At 39.0% G+C, this 24519-nt stretch overlaps 1 protein-coding gene across 1 annotated transcript in view; it reads right to left on the reverse strand.

Annotated features, from left to right (window-relative positions):
- The window catches only part of LOC126106458 (hepatocyte nuclear factor 3-alpha-like), a 428368-nt gene that overhangs the window by 58848 nt on the left and 345001 nt on the right, over positions 1-24519 (reverse strand). Inside the window, exon 2 of the mRNA XM_049912745.1 lies at positions 10294-10390. Within this exon, the coding sequence (XP_049768702.1) occupies positions 10294-10378 (85 nt within the window). The 5' untranslated portion in view covers positions 10379-10390. The remainder of the gene's footprint in view (positions 1-10293; positions 10391-24519) is intronic.

A 24519-nucleotide genomic window follows, 5' to 3' on the forward strand; every position in this document is an offset into this window, starting at 1 on the left:
TCTTTATAGGAACCGAATTCAAAGAGCCACAAAACGAATATTTTTGAGGAGGAATTTCACTTACTTTAGTTTTTGTTAAATTGTGAATATTCCATTTTTCCTGCCACAAACAAAAAAAATGAAACAATGGTATGGCATTATTGGTCTGGAGATCTCAGGGTGGTTCGGTTGACTGGTGCCAGTCTTTATATTTAGTTATATGAAACAGAGGATGGGGAAAGAATGAGACTCCACTTCCAGCTGTGCAGGGCATTGTGGTAATGCAACAGCGAAGTTGAAAATTTGTGCCGGACCAGGACTCTAGCCTCAATCGGCAATCCAGACACATTTCCTGTCCGACCCAAATTCTCAACTCCTTGCAAGCTGCAATGCAGAATCCATCGTCTATTAATCCCCTAACCAAAAATTATTGGTTCCCGTAGGAGTTTGGACAATGCTAGGACGTCCACACTGAAACAAACGTCAAGGAGCCATCACGATCTTACAGAATTGTATGTATTAGATGTATGTGACAGAACAGACACCACAGGGTTGGATGAAGATAAGTGTATAAAATAAAAAGAAGATACACAAGATGATAGTCACATTATAGACATCACTGTCCTCATAAAGAAGTGTCAAATCAATGCAATACATTCTCCAGAGGTCAAAAGTGCACCATAAAACTGTCATCTGTATGTTGCTTGATAAACTTACTATTATTATTATTATTATTGCATAAATGAATAAACAAAAGAAACCACTTAGTAATCAAAAATAAAACAATATTTACACACAGAAAGGAAGATTAGATGCCATGTCAATGACAGAGTCACTGAAGACTGAGCAAAATCTCTGATCAGACAGCACATGGCTTGTATAGGAACATGGCTTGTAAAGGAATTGTCCAGGCATTCTCCTTAACCTCTGCTTTATTGCATTTCTCCTGACGAACAGGGTCCACTGTTCCCACAATTTGGCAAATTAACAAATAAGGCGAAACATTCTGACGGAGAGGAGGAAAAACAATGAAATATCACTGGTGGAGAGAACATGGAAAGTTATTTCAGTGATTGCAAAATCGAGTAACATTTATAAATAATTTAGCAGTATGATGTTTCAAGCCCCCTGGCTGGGATGAGTGTACCGACACCATTGGATAAGCCACTGCATCATTTTCTGATACAAACTGTCCCACAACTGTTGTAACTGTTCCTTCATATCTTGGATACTGGCACTGGGACAGAGTTTACACTGAAGCTGGTCCCACACATTCTATCAGGGACAGATCTGAGGCTCTTGCTGGCCATGGGAGTACCTTGACATCACAAATACAATTTTTGGAGAGGTACGTCATGTGGGAACGAGCATTGGCCTGTTGGAAAATGACACCATGGAGAGACAAAATATCTGTGAGTTACTGCTGTGCTGTCATTAAGTTCCCTCAATCAGTACCAGCTGTGACCTTAATACATAACCAATGCCACCCCCCCCCCTCCCTTAATGCCAGGAGTACCACCACTGTGCCTCTACAAAACACTGTAAAAACAGTACATCTCCCCAGGTTGTCACCAATAGTCATCGGGGGAAGTGAAGAATCACAATTTCATTGCTGAATACGATACGACATCACTCATCACGCTTCTCAGTCACAGCGCCACTCCAAATGCAGCTGTTGTGTTAATGGCAATCACACATGAGACAGTAATTCCTTAGTCTGGTTGTGAGACAGTAATTCCATAGTCCGTCTGCTGCTAGTTCTGGCCACAGATGCGGGATGACACAGAAGCTTCCATAGCCCATTACTTGTTCTTGTACTGCAGGTACAGATGCAAAGCAGTCGTGATGTGCCTGGAGTACATACAATGATTCTCCCTCTTGTTGGTCAGACACAGTTGACTAGAACCTTCACAATAAGTACGCCTGCCCTCTTGTTCCTTTGCAATCCAATAATAAGCTACTGTGAAATCCAAATTTCCAACTAATCTGGAAGTTGCATGATTTGACCCACTGGACACATGGTGGCCCACAATGAGGACCCTACAAACTCTGTTAGGTGCTGCTAACTCTGTCTCACACAAGCAAAACGTCATGTCTACCTCTACACCTACATACATACTCAGCAAGCCACCGTACAGTGGGTGGTGGAGGGTACCCTGTACCACTACTAGTTGTTTCATTTCCTGTTCAACTCGCAGAAAGAGCAAGGGAAAAACAACTGTCTATACGCCTCCGTACGGGCCTTTAATTTCTCGTGTCTCATCTTTGTGATCCTTATGCGAAATGTATGTTGGCAACAGTAGGATAATTGTGCAGTCAGCTTAAAATGCCAGTTCTCTAAATTTTATCAATAGTGTTCCTCGCAATAAATGTCACCTTCCCTCCACTGATTCCCATTTGAGCTCCCTAAGCACCTCTGTAACACTTGCACATTCTTCAAACCTACTGGTAATAAATCTAGAAGCCCACCTCTGAATTGCTTCAATGTCTTCCTGTTATCCATGTCTTGCACAGTGATCACTCTACATCTGATGCTGTTCACAATCCTTATATACACTACCAGCTCTGGTAACAACATTAAACATGAACTACACTAATTCACTCTTGTGATTCTTCTATGTGGCACAGAGAATTGCCATTCTAAAATATTAAATACCTGCTAACAATGTGTATACGTACAAAGTTACACTGGGATTTGACCATAACTTGGAGAGAATAAGGCAATCACTCATGGCATTGAGAGATGGACTCGCACATTAACAAGTAATGGAAATTTTTATTTGAACTTTCAAAGATGCGTTCTTCTTCAAACAGCTAACAGCAGTGTGGCCCTGTCCCCTCCCAGAGGGTATAGCTGTGTGCGCACCATCGTTTATGTTCCATTTTGATTCTGCAGTTATTGTATTAGATATGCAAGTGCTCTGCAGTGATGAAGTGTAAGTAATGCTATTATGTCATGTAGTTTTAAAACACAAACAAATGAGGACTTCTCCACAATGTAGTCATCAGCAGTATACAATTGAGTTTTCTTTGATGACCTTTTAACTGATAAGATTTTAAGGGCTGACATTGTAACTGTGGTGTTCCTTGGATAACTGCAGTCAATTCAGTTTATTTTGTTTCCCAGGGAGCACCATTTTGCGCATCCTTAGAAGATTATCACCTTCCTCTATGCACATACGAATTTCCGCCAAACATTTTCGTCTATTGTTCAGTTCCTAGCACTGAGCAATCAAACTGACAAAACAACTCCTTCAGTACAGTTGCTATTACTCAAGCCAACCTTCACAGCCACAACACTAATGTGGAGCCATAGGAACCAGAGTGCAATTGTTGAATGTAATACTTCACTGGTATTGTACATCAGGCTACTCCAAGTGACAAAGCAATTTCTGCTCTGTTGCAGGCACTACACAGGGCAGGCACAATACAGGACCCTCCCTTTAAATATTTCTAGTTTTGATTACATAGAATACTTAACTTAGTTTTCTCAGTGTGCCAACTAGAAACTGACTGGTGTATGGTTCAAAGAAACCCATAGCTTCAAACGAACTTGTTAAGAATACGCCAAGAACCACAACATATTTCAGTGAAACAACTTCTACATTGATTAAAAATATTGCTGGATCATTGTAAAGCAGTAATCTTCCGGATCTGAAGATGCACATACAAAAACGTTTAAGTTATTTTGTGACTTGACAGGTAACATTCTTCAGCCTTCCTTTCAATACGCCAATGATTTAAGATGTAGTCCATGACATGTTAAAATTTGTACCCTCTGCTCCGCCCCCACTATTTTTTTTTTTTTTTTTAAAGGTAGATGTATAATATGATAAAATTTTGTGTATCTTACAAACACTAATTTATAATGAAGTCCAAGTTTAGCATGCAGAAGGATTGCTTTACAGATAAATCTGGATTTTAATAAAACTGTGAATTTTTAACAGATGTGAACAAGAAAATATGGCCCAATCTGTATTTCATATGATCATGCCATTGCATTTGACTGAATATCAAACACTCATTTGTAAACCACATTGTTCTTGTTTAAATGACATACCACATGCTTTTGTCAGTGTCTTATTTCCATAGTAGAGAACAGATAATCACATTATTAGATGGGTCTAGTGAAATAAAAAGTAGTAAACAGGGAAAAATGGGGAGATGTTGCTCTTGAGCTCCAGACGAAGAAACTCACACATTTTACACACTCCAAATAATAAGATAATTTATGGGGTAATGTTGGTATGATCATTTATTTTCCAAAGCCAAGTCAATATCATTATAATATATTGTAGTAATGACCCATGGAACAGATAACACACAAAACTGAATTGACTAAGAGTGCTGTGCTTGAGTAATAATCATAACCTATACAATAATTGTAATTCTCAGAATCTCATGCCAAAAAATTTACTCATTAACAACCTTTACCAAGGTAACGAAAAGGTTCGTCTTAGGTAATCTTGTTCAATATATAAAAATAAATTCCATGCATAATCTGAACTGTTATGTGTACTTTGTGGTCGAAATCTGTATTCTAAAAATTAATTTCTTGATAACTGCCCACAGATATAAGAATTCTTTGCATTCTAGAAAAGGATGCAGGTCTGAAATCTGAGCTGTAAAGTTCAACTCCTAGTTTTTGTGGCTATCCTGTGTTCTATGCTTCCTTTACACTCTGACCTGTTTTCTTTAATCAATCCACTTTTCAGAGTTAGCTGTGGCAGACAAGCTGCAGCAAAACAGTGAACTATAACAGAAGGAGATTTTTTCCTTCAAAGTAAACAGCTCCTCTTTTGATTATAATTTTGATCAACAACTATTTTAAGCAAATGTACCATACTATTAATGTAATTTGTTACTAATGTAGGCAAACCAAATTAATGATACGTATTTAGTGCAAGCGCACACACGCTCCAAACAGATCAAAGTAGATGAGAAAATCAGAGGTCAGCTGCCTCTTGGCAACATATAATACATACGCAATCATCATTGCATCAGTACTAATCTTTCTCTTCATTTAAAAATTATTATGGCCAACAGTTTTCCTGAACAATACAACTTCTTAACATTCTCTCGATATACACCACATGTTCTAATGATGGGCACAAAATGCAGTCTGAAGCAAGTAAGACAGTTTCTGAAGATACTATGTGATGCTCTGAACTGGCAAACCAGATAGTACTGGGAAGTGAATCTTAAGCAGTGCTGCTGTGTGTGAAGTGCTCAGCATGTTGGAACAGTTCAGTGACAGAAGCTGCTGATATGATGTATTGCACGCAGTGAAATGTACTAAGCATAGCTCTGAACGACAGACTACAGAAGATCTTAGTGGTGGCTTTACATACTAAATACTTTCAAGAAATGTTAAAAATCTGTAAAACTGAACCAAGTTGCAATTACATTTCAGCAGGAGATGAGTATGTTTCTGATAAACTATGAAGCATCATCAGAAATACATACCACAGATGTTGCCAAAAATATGACAAACTTCAGTATCAGAGGCCTTTACTCATCTGAAATTAAATAGTCTTCTCAATGTTATCTGGGTATACACATCACATACTGTTCAATGTCTCCCATCATCCACTATTCTTTGTTTTGTTCACTGGGAAGCTGTAAAGCATTTACAGTTCACTTATTTTCCCCTCACCTTAAAGACATGCACTTAAAATATACAAGGGCTGCTTCATAAGTCATGGCAAATGTATCACATCAACTGTTTGAAAACAAGGCTTGCTATATCCCTAGAGCTATACATGTGCTAATATTAGTATGTCTAAGGGGAGGGAGAGAGGGAAGGGGGGGGGAGGGAGAGGGAGGGAGGGAGGGAGAGAGAGAGAGAGAGAGAGAGAGAGAGAGAGAGAGAGAGAGAGAGAGAGATATGAGACAATTGGGTTGAATATTTCAAGAAGTTCAACCCATGAGTTGATTGTTAATGCCTAGCAACTGTCAGAGTACAGTAATTTGGGTGTTGTAAAGTGGGGGAGAGAATATTGCAGCATGGCAGTTCAGTCCTATCAGCTGCGAGTAGAATGCACGCCGATCACCTAAGCTGGTTGTCACTTTACTGCTTTACCTCTGTAATAATGAGACAAAAATTATGAAGGAAGTGAGTATTTCTGTGAGGAGAGCAATGCAAAGTAGCAGTTTCTTCAGTTTGGTCAAAGTGTTTCAGAAAGCACCATACAGGGACAAAAAGGGATAGATAGAAAAGGGGGAAATGAAAAGAGAACTACACAAGGTACTGATTGAATAAGAAAGTAAGTAAACAATAAATCTTACAACTGTACGGTCAGTCTGAATGGCATACTAATCGGCATCAAATGTAAGGTAAATGTTGATGTTTGTAACATAACGACAAAGTAAATTTGCTTGAAAAATATGTAATTTATCTAACAGTTATGAACAAGAAACGGGTTGATGTGGAAATGGTAACTAATCCAAGTAGGTGGTGGAAACTGTTGTTCCCTCATTCATCAAATTCAGCCACTAGTACTACGAAAGACGTGGCGAGATAACTGGCTCAGTACATGTGTTTTAAAACCTGTGTCAGACACTACTGGACATTGTCAGCAGGTGGGCTCTGTGTGCAGAAGTGACTAGCTGAAAATGTGAGAAGTATTCTTTGAACTATCAGCCCATTTACACAACAATTTCTCTCTGAACTGTGATCACACAAGGCAACTTCCCCACCTTAGCAGCAGGAACATTCTTGACAATCGTTAGCATAAGTCAATGACATCTTGTACTACCATACTGCTGCACACTGGGTAGAACCCATCAACTTTTACTGCAATAGCTCAACCACAATGAAACATGTAAACACTTGATTTGTCCACTGTACATAAACACTGACAGAAGATGGGCCAAGAACTGAAAAGAATAGCCTGTGTACATTCTTATTTCCATGTTGACACTATCCTAAATTTTACAAGAGGACTTGCCGGTGAGTTGAGAATGTCAGCTGCATATCTTCCAGACATCTTCAAAGTGATTCAAATACTATCATTTTAGTGTACATTTAAACATTATATACTTTTAGTCACATATGACACATGTGTGACTATATTGCAAATCACACGCCACTTTGAAAGCAAAGAGTGCATTTCTGGCATAATAATAAGATGCAAGTCATTTTTGAATATGACTACACAACAATGACGAATGGAGGATAGGGTCACAATTCGTACAGATATAAAGTTCTCACATCTGCCAACCATCTGTGCTGAGCTCCCTTCATAATTCAGTCTCAGAAAGACGACACTGACCAAATTTTGGTAAAACCCTGGTACACCACTGATGCTTTGACGATGCCAGTAATTTGTGCCAAATACAAGCTTTGCCACACTGACAAGAATATTCGGTGAATGCCTGTCTTACAGTTACAATGAATGATAGCTGCAAATATTCTTGTTTATGTGGACGAGAAGCCCCTTACGTATGAGACTGAAGTAGCCATGACTCATAATTTAGCCCTTAAATAAAACAACAATCTAATTTGAGTGTCATTGGCAGGCATTCATGATCTCAAAAACACAGACCTCAGTTTCTCTTTCACAGCAGTTCCTAACATGCTCTCTGTAAACTGTCTGTACAGAAACAGCACTAACTCCTTGGGTTCAAACATATGTTACACTCTTAACATAATCAATGCCACAATTGCAATACTTTTTTTTTTAAATGATGAATGCATTTACTTCACAATATCTGTCTCTGTCAGACTGTGTCACATTAGTATCTTCTTACAGACTATTACATGATGAAATTACCAAATAAGCAGCAACCAGTCGCAAAATCACGTTTTATTTATTAACTTTTGCAAATCGATCTCAACTGATTAACAGCCATAATCGGTGTGTTCAACGTACTCAGGGCCCATATTCGTTGAAAGCACCGATGATGGCTGTTAATCAGTTGAAATCGATTTGCAAAATTGAATAAATAAAACATGATTTTGTGACTGGTTGCTGCTTATTAGGTAATTTTATGGTTTACAGTCGCTGCACGACTTGGGAACCACATGGAGCCCACCATTCATATTACATGATGAGGTTGGTATAACCTTCTACTCTGCCTTCCCTTTCCATATACTACCCTGCTTCCTTTGTGCACCTTTCTCCCAATACCTTACAAGGTGGTCTTAATTTTCTTTGAAACTCTTGCCAGCAAAGAACATAAAAATTCAGTCCTGCTAATGGCAATCAACTGGACAAAAGAAAATGGCAAATACCACAACAAATGCTACAGCAGCTTTAGGGAACTGAGGCAACTGATGAAATGTACACATTTTTACACCACTACTCTTTAATACCTGCAATGGGAATGTGCCCAACAGTCTTCCCCAGGATCTACTACACACACAGACTGCTATCAACGATGAAAGTCATTCTGCCATCTAGACTGACCATATTAGTTTTATTACGCAATTACACAGTAGAAGAAGATGTAATGAACTCAATGGGAAACTGCCAAAATCACTCTTTAAAGACTTCGTTCTTCAATTAAGAAAGCACTAAAATTTTTTCCACTATAATTTTTTTCTGTTCAAATTAGCTACAAACTACTGTCCAAAATAAAACTGGATTAATAACAAACAAAAATAAATAATATTTTTCAGTGTGATTTCTGATTATGAGCATGTAAAGAAACAATACATAGTAATTATACCAAAAAGAAAATAACACTGAAGGCTGGAGCAGAGAGGCATCACAAATCAAAAACAATGGCAGATGATAGCAAAAACTTTGTAAAAGTGTGCCAGTACAGTAATCCTTCAGCCTCGCTTATGGGCAACAGTGACTTGGTGACAGGATGTGAGCAGAATGTTAGTGACACTAATGCAAATGCACTGGAAGGAAATTTCAAGTAGTAATAGCATTCAGCATGGGATGAAAAGACAGAAGAGGGTAGTCAATCTGGGTGTTACACAGTTAGCATAGAAGATGAACCGAGATGGATAGATGCTTATTACAGTAAGAAAGAGACTGTGAAAAAGAGTGAGAAAGATGGAATGACAACTGGAAAATGGAGACACTGCAGCCACAGGCTAGGCCAAGAAAACGAGACTGTCCTATTTACAGTGCCATAACTCTCGATTATAGCTATCGTCTTTCATAAGTGATGACTCTCTGGCCTGACTCTGTAAGAGACTCACTCCACATTTCCTTCACTGTCATTCAAAAGGCAAAAAAATGGGATTTAAATATCATTAGACAAAACAAGTGTTAAACTTAATATAACACTCTGAAAATTTCACAAAAAAAATAGTGACAATACTGGATGTATCAAAACAACTTCGACAATGATTAGTGTGCTGTGCAGGTTGGCAAACTGATAACTTGTCAAGAGGAAACTCTTGCTAGGAAATGCGCAGTTTGGGGCTGTCAAATGTCGATGTTTGAGAATTGTGGCATTAAAGTATCTTTGGACTGCAGTTGGTTTCATAATAATGGCAACCAAGGTATTATTGACACAAGAGTTGCACGGACTGTGTCCTGTAGCTTTCTTCCACATGCACCTTAGCTCCACGTGGTCCACAGTTCTCATCATAAACGGGCAACCTGTGTTGTGTACCAGTACCCCAATATTTTCACAGGAGTATGACACCAATACACGTCATACTTAGACGCAAATCATCAGCACTATTTGAATGTTTTGCACACAAACTGACAAATTAGTTTAAGGGGTCATTTTATTGCCAACATAACTACCAGATATTATACCTTATTGTTTTCTGTAGAGCAGTGTAAGGAATCTGGCAAGTGCTACTCCTGTAACACCAGAGCACCTTACAAATCCACACATTGACTAAAACACTGTGAGCACAATTGCATTTGTTTAACCACTTGTGTGTGTGTGTGTGTGTGCATACCTTTGCAGCACCAGTGCACATTCTGCAGTCAACTAGGTGGTCAAAATCTTTAATGCATATTGTAATTTAATTAATAATTTACTACTCTTGTTCGGTTTCCTGAAGAAAATACGTAGCAACAGCCATATCGCAAAACCCTGCTGCACTCTAACCGCGCTTTTCTGGACAAGGGTTCCCTGTTGGAAATAACCTGTTTGCTATCCCACACGATGCTGTCGGAATGTTGTCAGTGTCATTTTGATACACCCTGCACTTTTCAGTCGACACAAAAAAGTCACAAATGTCAGTTTAAATAAGTCTGTACAATGCACTCAACTGCAGCTGGGGTTTGTAGAAAAAGTGCCTACAACCAGTAGTAATAACTATCTATCGATCGAGCCGGTTTTCCTCCTACGTGCCGTGGGACACACGGGGAAAGCGGCAAAAGCTGTGCTCACCCTTGAGGAGGTTCTTGTCTTGCAGCCACGTGAGGGAAGTGAGGTCATCGTCGTCAGGGCCAGCTGGCTTCTCTGCTTTCACCATACCCTCACCGCCCTGAGGCAAAAATTAACTGCACTGTCAAAGGGCATGAACGAGAGTGAAGAGCATTCAAAAATACGCTACAGCCTCTGATACAGAGAAGATGAAGGTACAGTCACTTCAGAATAGAAGTTGAAGAACAAGTTCAATAAGGCTCTGAATTCTACAGCTTTATCGCATCTCTCGGCCCTTTTCCTGAGGGCCGAGGACGGAGGGCTCTACTACGAGTGAAAGCGGGGGGTGAACTCCCTTGTGCTGTACGAAGAAGGATGTGGTCACCCAGCAGCAAACACTACAGCCTTTCCAAGACAGAGTAATGCACACTACGTTGGAAGAAAATTATGAAAACAGACTCGAGATACTTCACATGCCGTGGAGCAATGAGATGCCATGCAAAGTGTTATGATGGTTGTGATAAGTTTCTACATTCTGATGCATCATTCCCACTGCCACAAAATCTACCTAGTACTACTGCAAGTGCCTACATTACTCAAAAAGTGTTATAGTAGCAACAAGTCACATATCTCTACCTTGAAAGAGCAATGTCCTCCTGTCGAAATAAGCAAAGTTATTGCTCTGCGAAGCGAACATATTAAAAAGACTTTAGTGTTTAATCTGTTTAATTCAAAAGGGCAATTAATTCAGTCCTACACTAGCCACAAAAGAAGAAATTTTCTAGTCTAAATAAATTTTATATAAAACTTAAGACAGTCCCCACTTCCAGACAGCAGACAGCAAGCTGAGTTGTCCAAAGCTTTTGTTGCATCTTGAAATAAATTTTCTTTCTTTATTGTTATTTTTTTTCATAAGCCATGCAAAATGCCCGTTCAAGCTCAACTAAAATATTACTTCCGCTTTAGTATTCCTTGGTTGATAGAAATTTTGTATTATATACATATATATTCAAATTATAAACTATTATAAATGACAAAATACAGCAATACACTGTACGACAATGTAATCTGAACTAATTCTTAACTCGTTATTTATTACAGATGTTAATCTGTCTTGAAACACATTATCAAGTTTAACACCATTAAGAGATTCCAGTACACAAAGAAAATAAAAGTGTTATATAACAGCTGATAAAATGTAAGTGTTCTGAAATAATGATGACATTGGGAAGAATTGAAGAAAGGTTTTCAACATATAAATACATCCTAGTCATTCGGGACGACTACACTATTTCATGTCTCATTATTTATAAAACAGATGTTTGTAAATGATGTAACAAAAAATTAGTTACAATTTCTAAAACGGGATAATATACATCTCATTATAAGGAAAGGTACAATCATCTGTCATACTGCTGCATAATGATGGGAACAGGTGTATACAATTAGGTGCATGTGTTATTCTTTATTCACTTTGAATGTTTACATTTCTCATAGTCACTGAATGTAATGGTATGAAAGTTTCACATACCAAACCACTGTGATAAAAAGCCACTTAATAATTTGTTGAAGCATTAATAGCGAGATTGATTTACATGTCTTTTAAATCATATAATACACTAATAAAAATGTACGCATAAAATCTTTGGTTAGCAGACAAACATAACACGCAATGCTATATCAGACTGCGTATTCCATAAATAAGTGAGCTGTTAAGTTTTACAAGGCGCGGTTATTAAAAAAAAAAATCACGTTGTCATAGATAATAAAACACTTTTCAGAAGTTAACATTTTAAACATAGGTTGTATACAGTGTGTCCCTTGTTAACACAGATGGCTCTCCTATTTCATAAATGGTCCAATATCTAAAGAGAAGGGTTGTAACAAATCATATTATTGTGGTCTTCAGTCCGAAGAAAGGTTTGATGCATGTTTATTTTTTCGTTTTAGATGTAACAATAAATATCTCTAATAGCAGTACAATGACATAGTACTTGTTAATATCGGCAATGGAATATTTCACGACAATAGCTGGGAGATGCACTGCAAGTGTGGAGCTGGAGTCTGCCAGTAAAGTACAATTTCACTCTCCTGTTCTGTCAAAGTAAGGTAACACATCCTCTTTAACCAGAACTGTTACAGACACTGTCACTGTCTAATAAATTATTACATCTTGAGTTAATGTTACTTTAAAATAATCATTTCAAGCTCTAAATAGTATATTCACATTGCAAGGCCACTATATAAAGAAAGAAGTAAAAGTCAACGCCACTGTGGAGGAAGTGGACATGCAGTCTAATGGGGCATGTGGCAAACAGTTGATCAGAGAGAAAATACTTCGGAACATTAATGCTACGAAAACAAACAGCTATTATTCTGGCCTAAAGTTCAGAGTGTCATGGAGATTAATCTGAACCTAAACCTCACCTCGAGAATTTCGATGCGCTCCGATTCCAGTCTTGTCATTTCGACAGTGGCCAGTCTGGGCGTCGTGACTACTGCCCCCCCAATCTCCCCTCCCACTCTAGCTCTGCTGACCCATTCCCCTGCCCCAAAGTGCTGACTTGACGGCTGATGCAGAAGTGTTGGGCTAGACTGCGGCCGGGAACTGTGCCACCCATCTTCGCTAGTGTACTTCATCGGTTGAGAGATAACAGGTAAGCGGAGTCAGTCCTACAACAGCAGGCAATGTGCGGGGCTGCCTTACTCTAGTCCGATCCTCTGTGTATGGCTTAAAATTCAGGCTTACAACCAATAAATTTCATGAATTTTATCAGACCAGGTGGCAGCAGAAGTGTGTCGGCATCACAAACAGAACCCATCTACTTACAATTAATTGTTCACTATAGAACTAAGGTTCAGAAAAATTATATGAGCATCAATCTAATATACAAAAGGCCAGCTACGAACAGCCTAAATCCTCCAAAAGTCAGTACATAGCCTACAAACTCTGAATAACATTGATGATGTCACCTTCAGCTCAAAGACTAGTTCAATGCAGCTCATCATGCTAGTATACATAGTGGAAGTCCCGTCATCTTTGTGTAACTACTGCACCTGTATACTGTAGTGAAGACAAGTTCTTTGTTTACAGTTTTTATTCCCCCCCCCCCCCCCCAAGTCCTTCCCATATAAAATCAATTATTCCTTTAAGCCTTGGAATAAGATAATAGGACACATACTCTCTAATACAATTACACTGCCCAGTATTCAGAAATTATATTGTTACTCACTACAAACACTATTCCAAGTTTTTGAAGATTTTTCGAAAGGTGTAAAAGATTTGGGCTTCATTTCGCTTTGACATAAAGGCAGTTAGAAACAGAAGGTGCTGGAAGACATGAGGCCCTTAAACTGTTTTTCCAAAGCAGCTACAAATAATTAATAACAGTCCCAGGTGCTAATTACAAGGGTTAGATATGTGTAATTTGATCACCACGCTCTCCAAAATCAGTACCGAGCATTTCTGATGACAGAGTTGGCACAATTAACTTGGAAGCTGCATTCCTCTGATATATCTACATCTACATCTACATCCATATAAATTGTGTTTGTGTCATGGAATGTACAGGTGCACCTAAATCGTTTAACAAAATATCTGAGTAACCTTTCCTATATGTGCCTCTACAGATGTAAGAAGAAACTTGGGCCGTTTCCCCGGGTGTTTCCACTCCACAGTACACAAACAAAGTAGGCCTGAGAGGTCGTATTAGATGTTTCCATTGATTGGTAGTCCAGCTTTTGCGCCCATGCACCAAATTCATTTGCAGTCACCCAAATTTCAAGCTACCAGTACTTGTAGCACTCTGTTATACTGTCCTCTAGGCTGACTTAAGTTCAGCAGTTTTTTCCGCAGTAGTGATTCTACAAGAAGCAATAATCCTCAACAATGTTCTTCTGTCCCTTTCAATAGATTTAGCACTTCTTCCACTATTCTGCTTGAGAGAGATGATTTTCCAATGGGTTATGTATACACTCTTGGCACTAGACAGAGTTCAATGTGCCCTGAAGCACATTTGCAAGGGTTGTAGTGAGTACACAGACTGAATGGCCACTGACAATTTTTTTCCTCTTTTACTACATATCTCATCAGGGTCATATTTGTAAGGTTAATATAATGTTCAATCTTAATTGGTGCTATCATTAATGCAGACTAACAAGGATTAAGCTCTAGATATCTACCAGGAGGAGAATAAAACAATGTAAGTATGCTTCTGCTAAATACAATAAATTCTGGAAATTGAAGTTTTCATACCAGGCAGTTCTTATTGTTCTGTCTAACCCTTGCAGGTGTCAAGAGTATTTCATGCCACAACAAGATAAGCATTAAAACAAAATTCTGGGATTGACTAATGTGTGTCAACATATGCTGCAACCATTAGAAGACCCTACTGGGATATTAGCTGGTACTTGTTTCATTAAGGTGCCATCAACTGCAAGACACAAACAGAAGAAGGAACCTCCTTTTCTACAAGAGTTCATGGCAACAAAGATCATGAAACAGTAATAATTTACTCAACATGCTACCATACCACAAAAAAGAACTAGTATATATCCACTTCCACAGAACATTTGACTTTACAATTTCAATTTCAACTATTGCACTGACTAAGCTTTTAATGCACTACCTCACAGACAGAGTGTGAGCTTCATTAAACTATATCCTCTTTCCAGGCTCTTTCAGGCTTGTGGGCTAATTTTCCTCAAATCTGGCATTTTTGTACATATAACATTATCCAGTATGTAAACTATAGCTATAAACCATATAAAAGTAGCCCCCAAAATGGAATAAATCCAGGCGTACACTGTGATATCTGAAAGTAGCAGTAGGGAAGTAAAATTGAGTAAAACAAAAGCACAGAATATCATCCCATATTAGTTTTTGTAAGACCACACAGATCACAACCCTTCTTAAAAACAAGTAAAAAGAGAAAGAAGGTAATTAAGAAATTAAAGAAAATGCTCAAGATGTAACATACACATTAAAATCCGATGGAGCGAGGCCTTCACTTGGCTACAGAACTACAGGAATGCATATATAAATTGAACAAAGCTTGACGAGGGCAGGGGAGGGGTAAACAGAGCATAGAAGAGGAGAAAAAGTTACAGATGGATAAGCCTGAATTACAAATAGAACTGCCTGAGCACTGATACTGTTACAGACTGGTTATTGTAAATTGTAACTACATGAACTTCCAATGTGCTTTAAGTTCATTTTCCAAATTAACTCAATATTTCAATGAGTAAACACATCACAAGTTATGCCACCACAATGCCTCAAAAACAGTCTATTGTGCATTATGTAGGCTATATGAATGTGATCATCACTTATTTGTTCACAATCATCCAACAGGTTATAAAATATGTTAAAGAACACACAGGTCTGTGGAATTCTAACATTTACCATCACACACTGTTCATGTACTGTCCATGCAGATGGGCGAACTCTATTTACTTGCTGTGAACCAAAAGTAGAAACAATTTATTATAACAGAGCGTATCTGCACATGACAGCTGCATATTCCTTTGAAGCACAGGAAACAGATGACAGCTGGGATTTATTCTGATGCGTTACAAATCTCTAAAAATGCTTCCACAAAAAATGATGGAAAATTTTAGGTCAGTGTTCACCTAAGCTCTTTCCATTTTTACTGTGCAGCTTGCCTAGCAACCAAAGTAGGAAAGGGTGACTCGTGCACTATTTTTTGGTAAGTACCTCTCTCTCACACAAACGAATCTTGGAAGTCTGGTACAGAAATCTGTCCTCGAGTCTGCAGGCAACCCTCATATTAATTTAATATCAACTATTTGCCTCACTGTATCAAAGTTCCATGCTAACAGTTATGTTTCGCAGCGAAGACAATTGACCATCCCCTGCAATGTTATGTCATTTTAAGTTATGTTTGCAACGTACTGTTAACCTTTGAAACTGCGATGGTACGTTGCAGTTGACGCTAAGAAAGGCCTGTGGAAAGCCGTGACTTGTACGTTTGTGTCTGCAATGAATAATCCATCACACATCGCCCACTACGTTTGAGATACTAATCGTATCAAAATACACGAACAAATTTATACTCCTCTCACACAGCTATACATATGTCTATCAACACTTTTCTTTTGCAATAATACTGAACACTTTCTCTCCAGAATTATTTCGCCAAACGACAGTAAATAACCCTGCCCAAATGCGCCGATATTGCCAAGGCATTGTAACACAACATTAGAATTTTTATTATATTTCTGTAAACCCACTGTAATCGCAACACATTTTTCTCCGACCCGCGCCTGGTCTTGCCAAAGATCTCCACTTCGAAAGACAATACTATTCACTTCCACGGGCAGCTATGCAGTATATGGAGGCGTCGCTGAGGTAGTTTTCTGCAGAAACGCAAGCAGAGGCGTGGAAAGTATGTGTAACCTCTTCCCCCGCTTTTCTTGTCTGTATGTACGGCTCAGTAAACGTCTCCTCTTTTGTTTTCCCCTCAGCGCTCGGCACTATAAATAGCGTCACCCACACGGATGCTGGGGGTGCGTTGCTATGGAGACGGCCCCGGGAGCTCTCCCCCTCTCCTCCGAATGTGCTCCGCAAAGCGGCTGTGCTGTCCCCCCACCACCCCTTCCTCACGAAACCAACACCGGAGGTCCTCTGGCGTGTGTCGATACGATACGCTGCGGCGTCACAGGCGGTAGTCTCTCGCGTCATTTCGTGACGTCACACTCAGTGTACTGTTACGTCACAGCTGCCGGCACCTGGGTCAGCGTCTCTCACGAAAACCTGCTATCTTTCGCACAGATTTGATTCACACAATAACATAGTGTAAATGTACAAATGTTAGGACCGTCAGCCTAGTATGCTACCAAACATCTAGCCAACCTGCTTCTAGTATTCTCTCTGCGTGCAATATGTCTTGACACATTAAGCGTCCTTGCTCACGACAATAATTTTTGGTGTTATATCATTCCAATGACAGACTATTGAGAGATTTTACTCACACTGAAAATGTATTCCAGCCACAATTTTCCTAACGTATCAGTATGAAGACAGGTGAGAGAGGAAAGCAAATCCGATGAACAACTCGTACGTCAAATCCCTCAGTTTTCCCATTGCCAAAGCACCTTTGTAAGCATATACTATGTTCTCGAATACGGTACGAATCTAGTCATACATCCAACAAGAAGAGACTTCTTGTTAAAATTTGCATCCAGCTCTAAATATTTTAATCCGGATCGAAATGATGTAAAATTCTGTTGCATAACAATTCGGAACGATTGGTAATAGCTTTATCAATGTGCTCCAAAAACGACGTAAACAGTATGACGTCAAACAAACCAGTTGTCACGGTAACGTTGTCTGCATTCGAAATGGTTCCCAGAACTTGCCTTTTTTTTTATTAGCTACCGTTCATTCGCTGAGTTTTCAGTTATGGGTTCGATCACTAAGCAAGTTAGCATACATAAGCGACAAATTGAATCATTTTGCTTGATACGTGTTAAAACGTATATCAGGAACTGACACAGCGCCCTTCTTTGTTTCATTAAAGTTTCAAATATGCTATTTCGAGAAACAGCCGTTTCTGAACATAAGGAAGGTATACTGTCCGAACATAAGGTAGGTATACTGTCCTGGCTAAGTATCGGAGTTGACACTCGGGGCTGTGATTGATGGGAGCATCATTCTTTACACAATTTTAGTTACTTACTTATTGTTTTTTTGTGGATAGATAAAGAATAACGACTGAAATAACAACAGATACGGGAAGAAACTGAAATGACAAGAGAGGTTCCTAGACACATTCTCCAGTCCATACGCAACCTGACATTCTACTAATGGTGAAAATATTGTTTCATTACATTTCCGCTTGTTTTCCCCCCCTGCTTTCAGCTGTTTAACCAGCAATGAAAACGACCGCTTTGACGAAAATTTCCTCTGACTTGTCCAGTCAAGTGAATTCAATTGTATCTTGCTTGCGTGCTATTAAGGGCGGTTACAACGTAATAAATAGGATCGGAGGGTTTCCACGCTATTGTTAAACACGAATGTAACAGCACTTTATTTTAAAATTTTACCAAAATGTGTTCACAAGTAGTGATTCACCCCTCCCTGCTACTCTGTGAAACACGGAATATCACAGATTATTTTAAATTGCGACTCGCAGCTTAAAGTAGGACCGTTTCGAAGAGGCAATTAAGAATTTTATGTTACAAACATAACAAAACAAAAACTAAGACGAAAAGGTGCCGAACGGTGTCTTAAGTGAATATACGTTTTGCTGATAGTGCAGGTAATTAGACGGGTAGATTAGGTACGTAATGAGGAGTTACTTAACATAATCAGGGAGAAAAGAAATTTGTGGCACAGTTTGACTAAAAGGGCTCGGTTAACAGGACAAATTCTGAAACATCGAGGGATCACCTATCTAGTACTGGAGGGAAGTGAGAGGAGGTAAAAATCGTAGAGGCAGACCAGGAGATGAATACAGTAAGCAGATTCAGAGGGATCTAGGCTGCACTAGTCATTTGGAGATGATGAAGCTTTCTACCACCATCTTACGAATATTTGCTGCAAATTAATGAGAGCTGTACAGTGAACTTTTGAGGGTAACAGAAGCACTATAGATCGATAAATCGATTTCCTTTGCTCTCTCTGACCGTTAGTAAATGTCAGATAATGATGTGTCGCTATGCTTTGATAGCAGCATTGTTGCTTACCTCAGACTTTCGTTACCGGATGGACAGGTACGAAGTAACTGAATCAGTCTCAAGTGAATGGTAGAAGGGTCAAAGTCACTCCCTTTTATAATAACAGATGGGCAAAATTATTATAGATTAATTCGTAAACTTGTAACAATCGTAATTAATGCTCTAACGTTGTTACGTTCGTGATGGCAAAAAGCTTCTCACAGAAAATAACTGCAAAAATATAGTAGGGCGTGAGTCGCTAAAATGAAACAACTCGTCTCGCGCGATATTTCGCTAATGGAAGGGCGACTTTACTTGGATGGCGCGAGTGTTCATCAGGAAAAAGGCACTGTCTGGCGTTGACAGAGTTCTCTCTCTCTCCCTCTCTCTCTCTCCCTCTCTCTCTCTCCCTCTCTCTCTCTCTCTCCCTCTGTCTGTCTGTCTGTCTGTCTCTGTGTGTGTGTGTGTGTGTGTGTGTGTGTGTGTGTGTACTTTGCGTCGAAGTAAATACGTGCTCCTTTGCTTAAAAATCTTTTTTTGCTACACCAAAGCTTGATTAAAAATTTTTTTTTCGTTAACGTCTCATCGGATACTATACGGTATATAAACAGCAAATATTATAAACCATGCGGTCTGTTTGAACGGGAATACTGAAAAGTCCCCCATGTCCAAAAGAACTAAACTTTTCAGGAAATGCAAAACAAAAAATTCCAGATCTCAAAATTATGCTGAAATTACGTTTTTCCTCTCATTTTTCGTTAAAATTAATGTAGAGGGAAGATTGTCAATGTACTGAAGACAATCTTGATAAATTTTCTTCGCATTAAATTAAAATTTATGCAGTAAACATGTGGGCTTTCTCAATATTTTGCAACATATAAGTATAAATCATACTTTATTAATAATATGGGCAAAAATCAAACAGACCATGCCTATTTTGCAATCTCTTTGGCATTGTGCTCCACTGACGTTCAATCTTTAACACTTGTTGACCACTTGTATATGTCAGAGTAGAAGTTCTAGATGATTCCTTCTTTTGGTGCGAATGCTAAAAATGAGCGCAAGTCATGTATTTTCTTCTCACTTACAGGCACATTATCTTAATCAGCCTGACCTACAGAGCTTGATGGAATTACAAATGGATCAACCACCTGGAATGTGTGTTGTTGCGCTCCATCAGTAAATGGCGTAAGTTTAACAATGCAGAGACTCATGAGAATAGCAGAACTGCACGAACTATGTTACATGTAAGTCCTGTTTGCTATTTCTTTGTGGAGCACTTCCTTAATTTTCAACGGAAATACCCTTCTTTCGGTTGAACTTAGGAGGCTATTCCTTAAAATTTGGAACCTCTTCTGTTTCTGGTATTTTCAATTCAAATTTCATCTTTGTGGTGGACTCTTATAATTAATATCCTTTCAGAAAATATATCCTATCCACATTTCTAGTTTTCTTTCTTGTTGTTGCTGTTGTTGTGGTCTTCAGTCCAGATACTGGTTTGATGCAGCTCTTCATGCTACCATATCCCGTGCAAGCTTCTTCATCTCGAAGTACGGTACCTACTGCAGCCTACATCCTTCTTAATCTGCTTAATGTATTCTTCTCTTGGTCTCCCTCTACGAGTTGTACCCTACACGTTGCCCTCCAATATCAACTGGATCCCTTGATGCCTCAGAACATGTGCTACCAACCGATCCCTTCCTCTAGTCAATTTGTGTCACAAATTCCTCCTCCCCCTAGTTCTATTTAACACCTTCTCATTAGTTACGCGATCTATGCACCTAATCTTCAGCATTCTTCTGTAGCACCACATTTCGAAAGCACCTATTCTCTTCTTGTCTAAACAATTTATCGTCCATGTTTCACTTCCATACATGGCTACACTCCACACAAATACTTTCAGAAAATACTTACTGACACTTAAATCTATACTCGATGTTAACAAATTTCTCTTCTTCCGAAACACTTTCCTTGCCATTGCCAGTCTACATTTTATATCCTCTCTGCATTGATCATCATCAGTTATTTCGCTCCCCAAATAGCAAAATTCATTGACTACCGTAAGTGTCTCATTTCCTAATCTAATTCCCTCAGCATCATCTGATTTAATTCGACTAAATTCCATTATCCTCGTTTTGCTTTTGTTGATGTTTATCTTACATTCTCCTTTTCAGACACTGTCCATTCCGTTCAATTGCTTTTCCAGGTCCTTTGCTGTCTCTGACAGAATTACAATGTCGTCGGAAAAACTCAAAGTTTTTATTTGTTCTCCAGAGATTTTAATTCCTACTCCAAATTTTTCTTTTGTTTCCTTAACTGCTTGCTCAATATACAGATTGAACAACATCGGGGATAGGCTACAACCATGTTTCACTCCCTTCCCAGCCACTGCTTCCCTTTCATTCCCCTCGACGCTTATAACTGCCATCTGCTTTTTTTTTCCAAATTGTAAAGAGTCTTTCGCTCCCTGTATTTTACCCCTGCCACCTTCAGAATTTGGAAGAGTATTCCAGTCAACATTGTCAAAAGATTTCTGTAAGTCTACAAATGCTAGAAACGTAGGTATTCCTTTTCTTAATCTATTTTCTAAGAAAAGTCGTAGGGTCAGTATTGCCTCACGTGTTCCAACATTTCTACGGAATCCAAACTAATCTTCCCCAAGGTTGGCCTCTACCAGTTATTCCATTCGTCGGTAAAGAATTCGTGTTAGTATTTTGCAACCGTGACTTTTTAAACGGATAGTTCGGTAATTTTCACACCTGTCAACACCTGCTTTATTTGGGATTGGAATTATTATATTCTTGTTGAAGTCTGAAGGTATTTCACCTGTCTCCTCCATCTTGCTCAACAGATAGTAAGAGTTTTGTCATGGCTGGCTCTCCCAAGCCTATCAGTAGTTCTAACGGAATGTTGTCTACTCCCGGGGCCCTTTTTTTTGCCTTAGGTCTTTCAGAGCTCTGCCAAACTCTTCACGCAGTATCATATCTCCCATTTCATCTTCATCTACCTCATTTCCACAATATTGCCCTCCAATATATAGCCCTAGTATAGATCCTCTACGTATTCCTTCTACCTTTCTGCTTTCTCCTCTTTGCTTAGAACTGGGTTTCCATCTGAGCTTTTGATACTGAAACAAGTGGTACTCTTTTCTCCAAAGGCCTCTCTAATTTCCCTGTAGGCAGTATCTATCTTACCACTAGAGTGATATGCCTCTACATTCTTACATTTTATCTAGCCATCCCTGCTTACCCATTTTGCACTTCCTATGGATCTCATTTTTTGAGACGTTTGTATTTCCTTTCACCTGCTTCATTAACTGCAATTTTACATTTTCTCCTTTCATCAATTAAATACAATATCTCTTCTGTTACACAAGGATTTCAACTATCCCTCGTCTTTTCACCTACTTGATCATCTGCTGCCTTCACTATTTCATCTTTCAAAGCTACCCATTCTTCTACTGTATTTCTTTCCCCCGTTCTTGTCAATCGTTCCCTAATGTTCTCTCTGTAACTTTCTACAAACTTTGTTTCTTTCAGCTTATCCAGGTCCTATCTTCTAAAATTTCTACCACTTTGCAGTTTCTTCACTTTTAGTCTATAGTTCATAAGCAATAAATTGTGATCAGAGTCCACATCTGCCCCTGGAAATGTCTTACAATTTAAATCCTGGTTCCTAAATCTCTGTCTTACCATTACATAATCTATCTGAAACCTTCCGGTGTCTCCATGCCTCTTCCGCGTATACAACCTTCTTTCACGATTTTTAAACCAAGTATTAGCTATGATTAAGTTATGCTTTGTGCAAAATTCTACCAGGCGGCTTCCTCTTTGATTCCTTACCCCCATTTCATTTTGAACTACTACTTCTCCTTCTCTTCCTTTTCCTAATATCGAATTCCAGTCCCCCATGACTATTAAATTTTCGCCTCCCTTCACTGTCTGATGAAATGTATGATGAGAAAAAAGAAATTATCCAATATCTTCGTCATCTGCGGAGCTAGCTGGCATGTAAACTTGTACTACTGTGGTAGGCATGGGTTTCGTGTCCATCTTGGCTACAATAGTGCGTTCACTATGCTGTTCGTAGTAGCTTATCCGCACTCCTATTTTTTTATTCGTTATTAAACCTACTCCTGCATTACCCCTATTTGATTTTGTATTTATAATCCTATATTCACCTGACCAGAAGTCTTGTTCTTCCTGCCACCAAACTTCGCTAATTCCCACTATAACCTACCTATTTCCATTTTTAAATTTTCTAACCTACCTGACCGATTAAGGGATCTGACATTCCACGCTCCTATCCGTAGAACGCCAGTTTTCTTTCTCCTGATAATGACATCTTGAGTAGTCCTCGCCCGGAGATCCGAATGGGGGACTATTTTACCTCCGCAATATTTCACCCAAGAGGACGGCATGATCGTTTAACCATACAATAAACCTGTATGCCGTCTGGAAAAATTACGTCTGTAGTTTCCCCATGCTTTCAGCCGTTCGCTTCGCAGTACCAGCACAGCAAGGCCGTTTTGGTTAGTGTTACAAGGCCAGATTAGTCAATCATCCAGACTGTTGCCCCTGCAACTACTGAAAAGGCTGCTGCCCCTCTTCAGGAACCACATGTATGTCTGGCCTCTGAACAGATATCCCTCCGTTGCGGTTGCACCTACGGTACGGCTATCTGTATCGCTGAGGCACGCAGGCCTCCCCATCAACGGCAAGGTCTATGGTTCATGCTGAAATCTCTATCAAACAGAAGGTAAGAGTGGCCTCTTATTGGAAAATAATGCGTGATTAACTGAAATCTCCCTGTGCCACAAGCATAAACAAAATCCACAGGGGCTGAAGAACAAGTGAAGGTGTTTAACGTGTTGTCCAACATTTTCATTTATATGAACAGACTTCATTGGATTCCTACGTGTTATGATCGAGGTAAAACCTGGCGCTTCCACTGCGTAAATCGGGCACATTATAGACATTTGGTGAAAGTAGACGCAAGTAAAACTTACCTTGTACAGGTATACGAAGCAACTTCAGGTTCTGCATAAAATCAACCTCATGTACGTTCTTGAAGAATTTATCAATACGCCTGTTATGCAGCATTACCTCGACTGTTACTGCCCTAGCAGCATTGGTAACTGAACCTTAATTCTGATTCAGGTTAGAGCTCACTTGCTTCATTACCTTGTTTTGGTCTCCTTTCCGATTTATATATGCTTTATTTTTTATTCTTGCTCTTTTTAGGGCTGTATATTTCGGAAACTTCACTACATTCTTCCTCTTCTTCATTATTTCCTGACTTTGTCATAAGCATCACCAATGTCTGACATTTTTACCACCAACAACAATATAAATCGATTAAACAAAAGAGGAAGAGGTAACAGAGATTGTTCCCTCTGTTTAAAACAGTAACGACAACTTAAAAGTTTGAGGAAGCTCATATCTTTTGTACATGCGGGGTTTCCTCTTCAGTTTAGGTGATACAATGACTACATAACAAATAGAAAATCCCACAACATGTGGAGTTTCTCTATATTATGATCGGCTTATACGCCTAACGTACAAATCCATC

This window comes from Schistocerca cancellata, chromosome 10 (genome assembly GCF_023864275.1).
Source record: "Schistocerca cancellata isolate TAMUIC-IGC-003103 chromosome 10, iqSchCanc2.1, whole genome shotgun sequence".
NCBI lineage: Eukaryota > Metazoa > Arthropoda > Insecta > Orthoptera > Acrididae > Schistocerca > Schistocerca cancellata.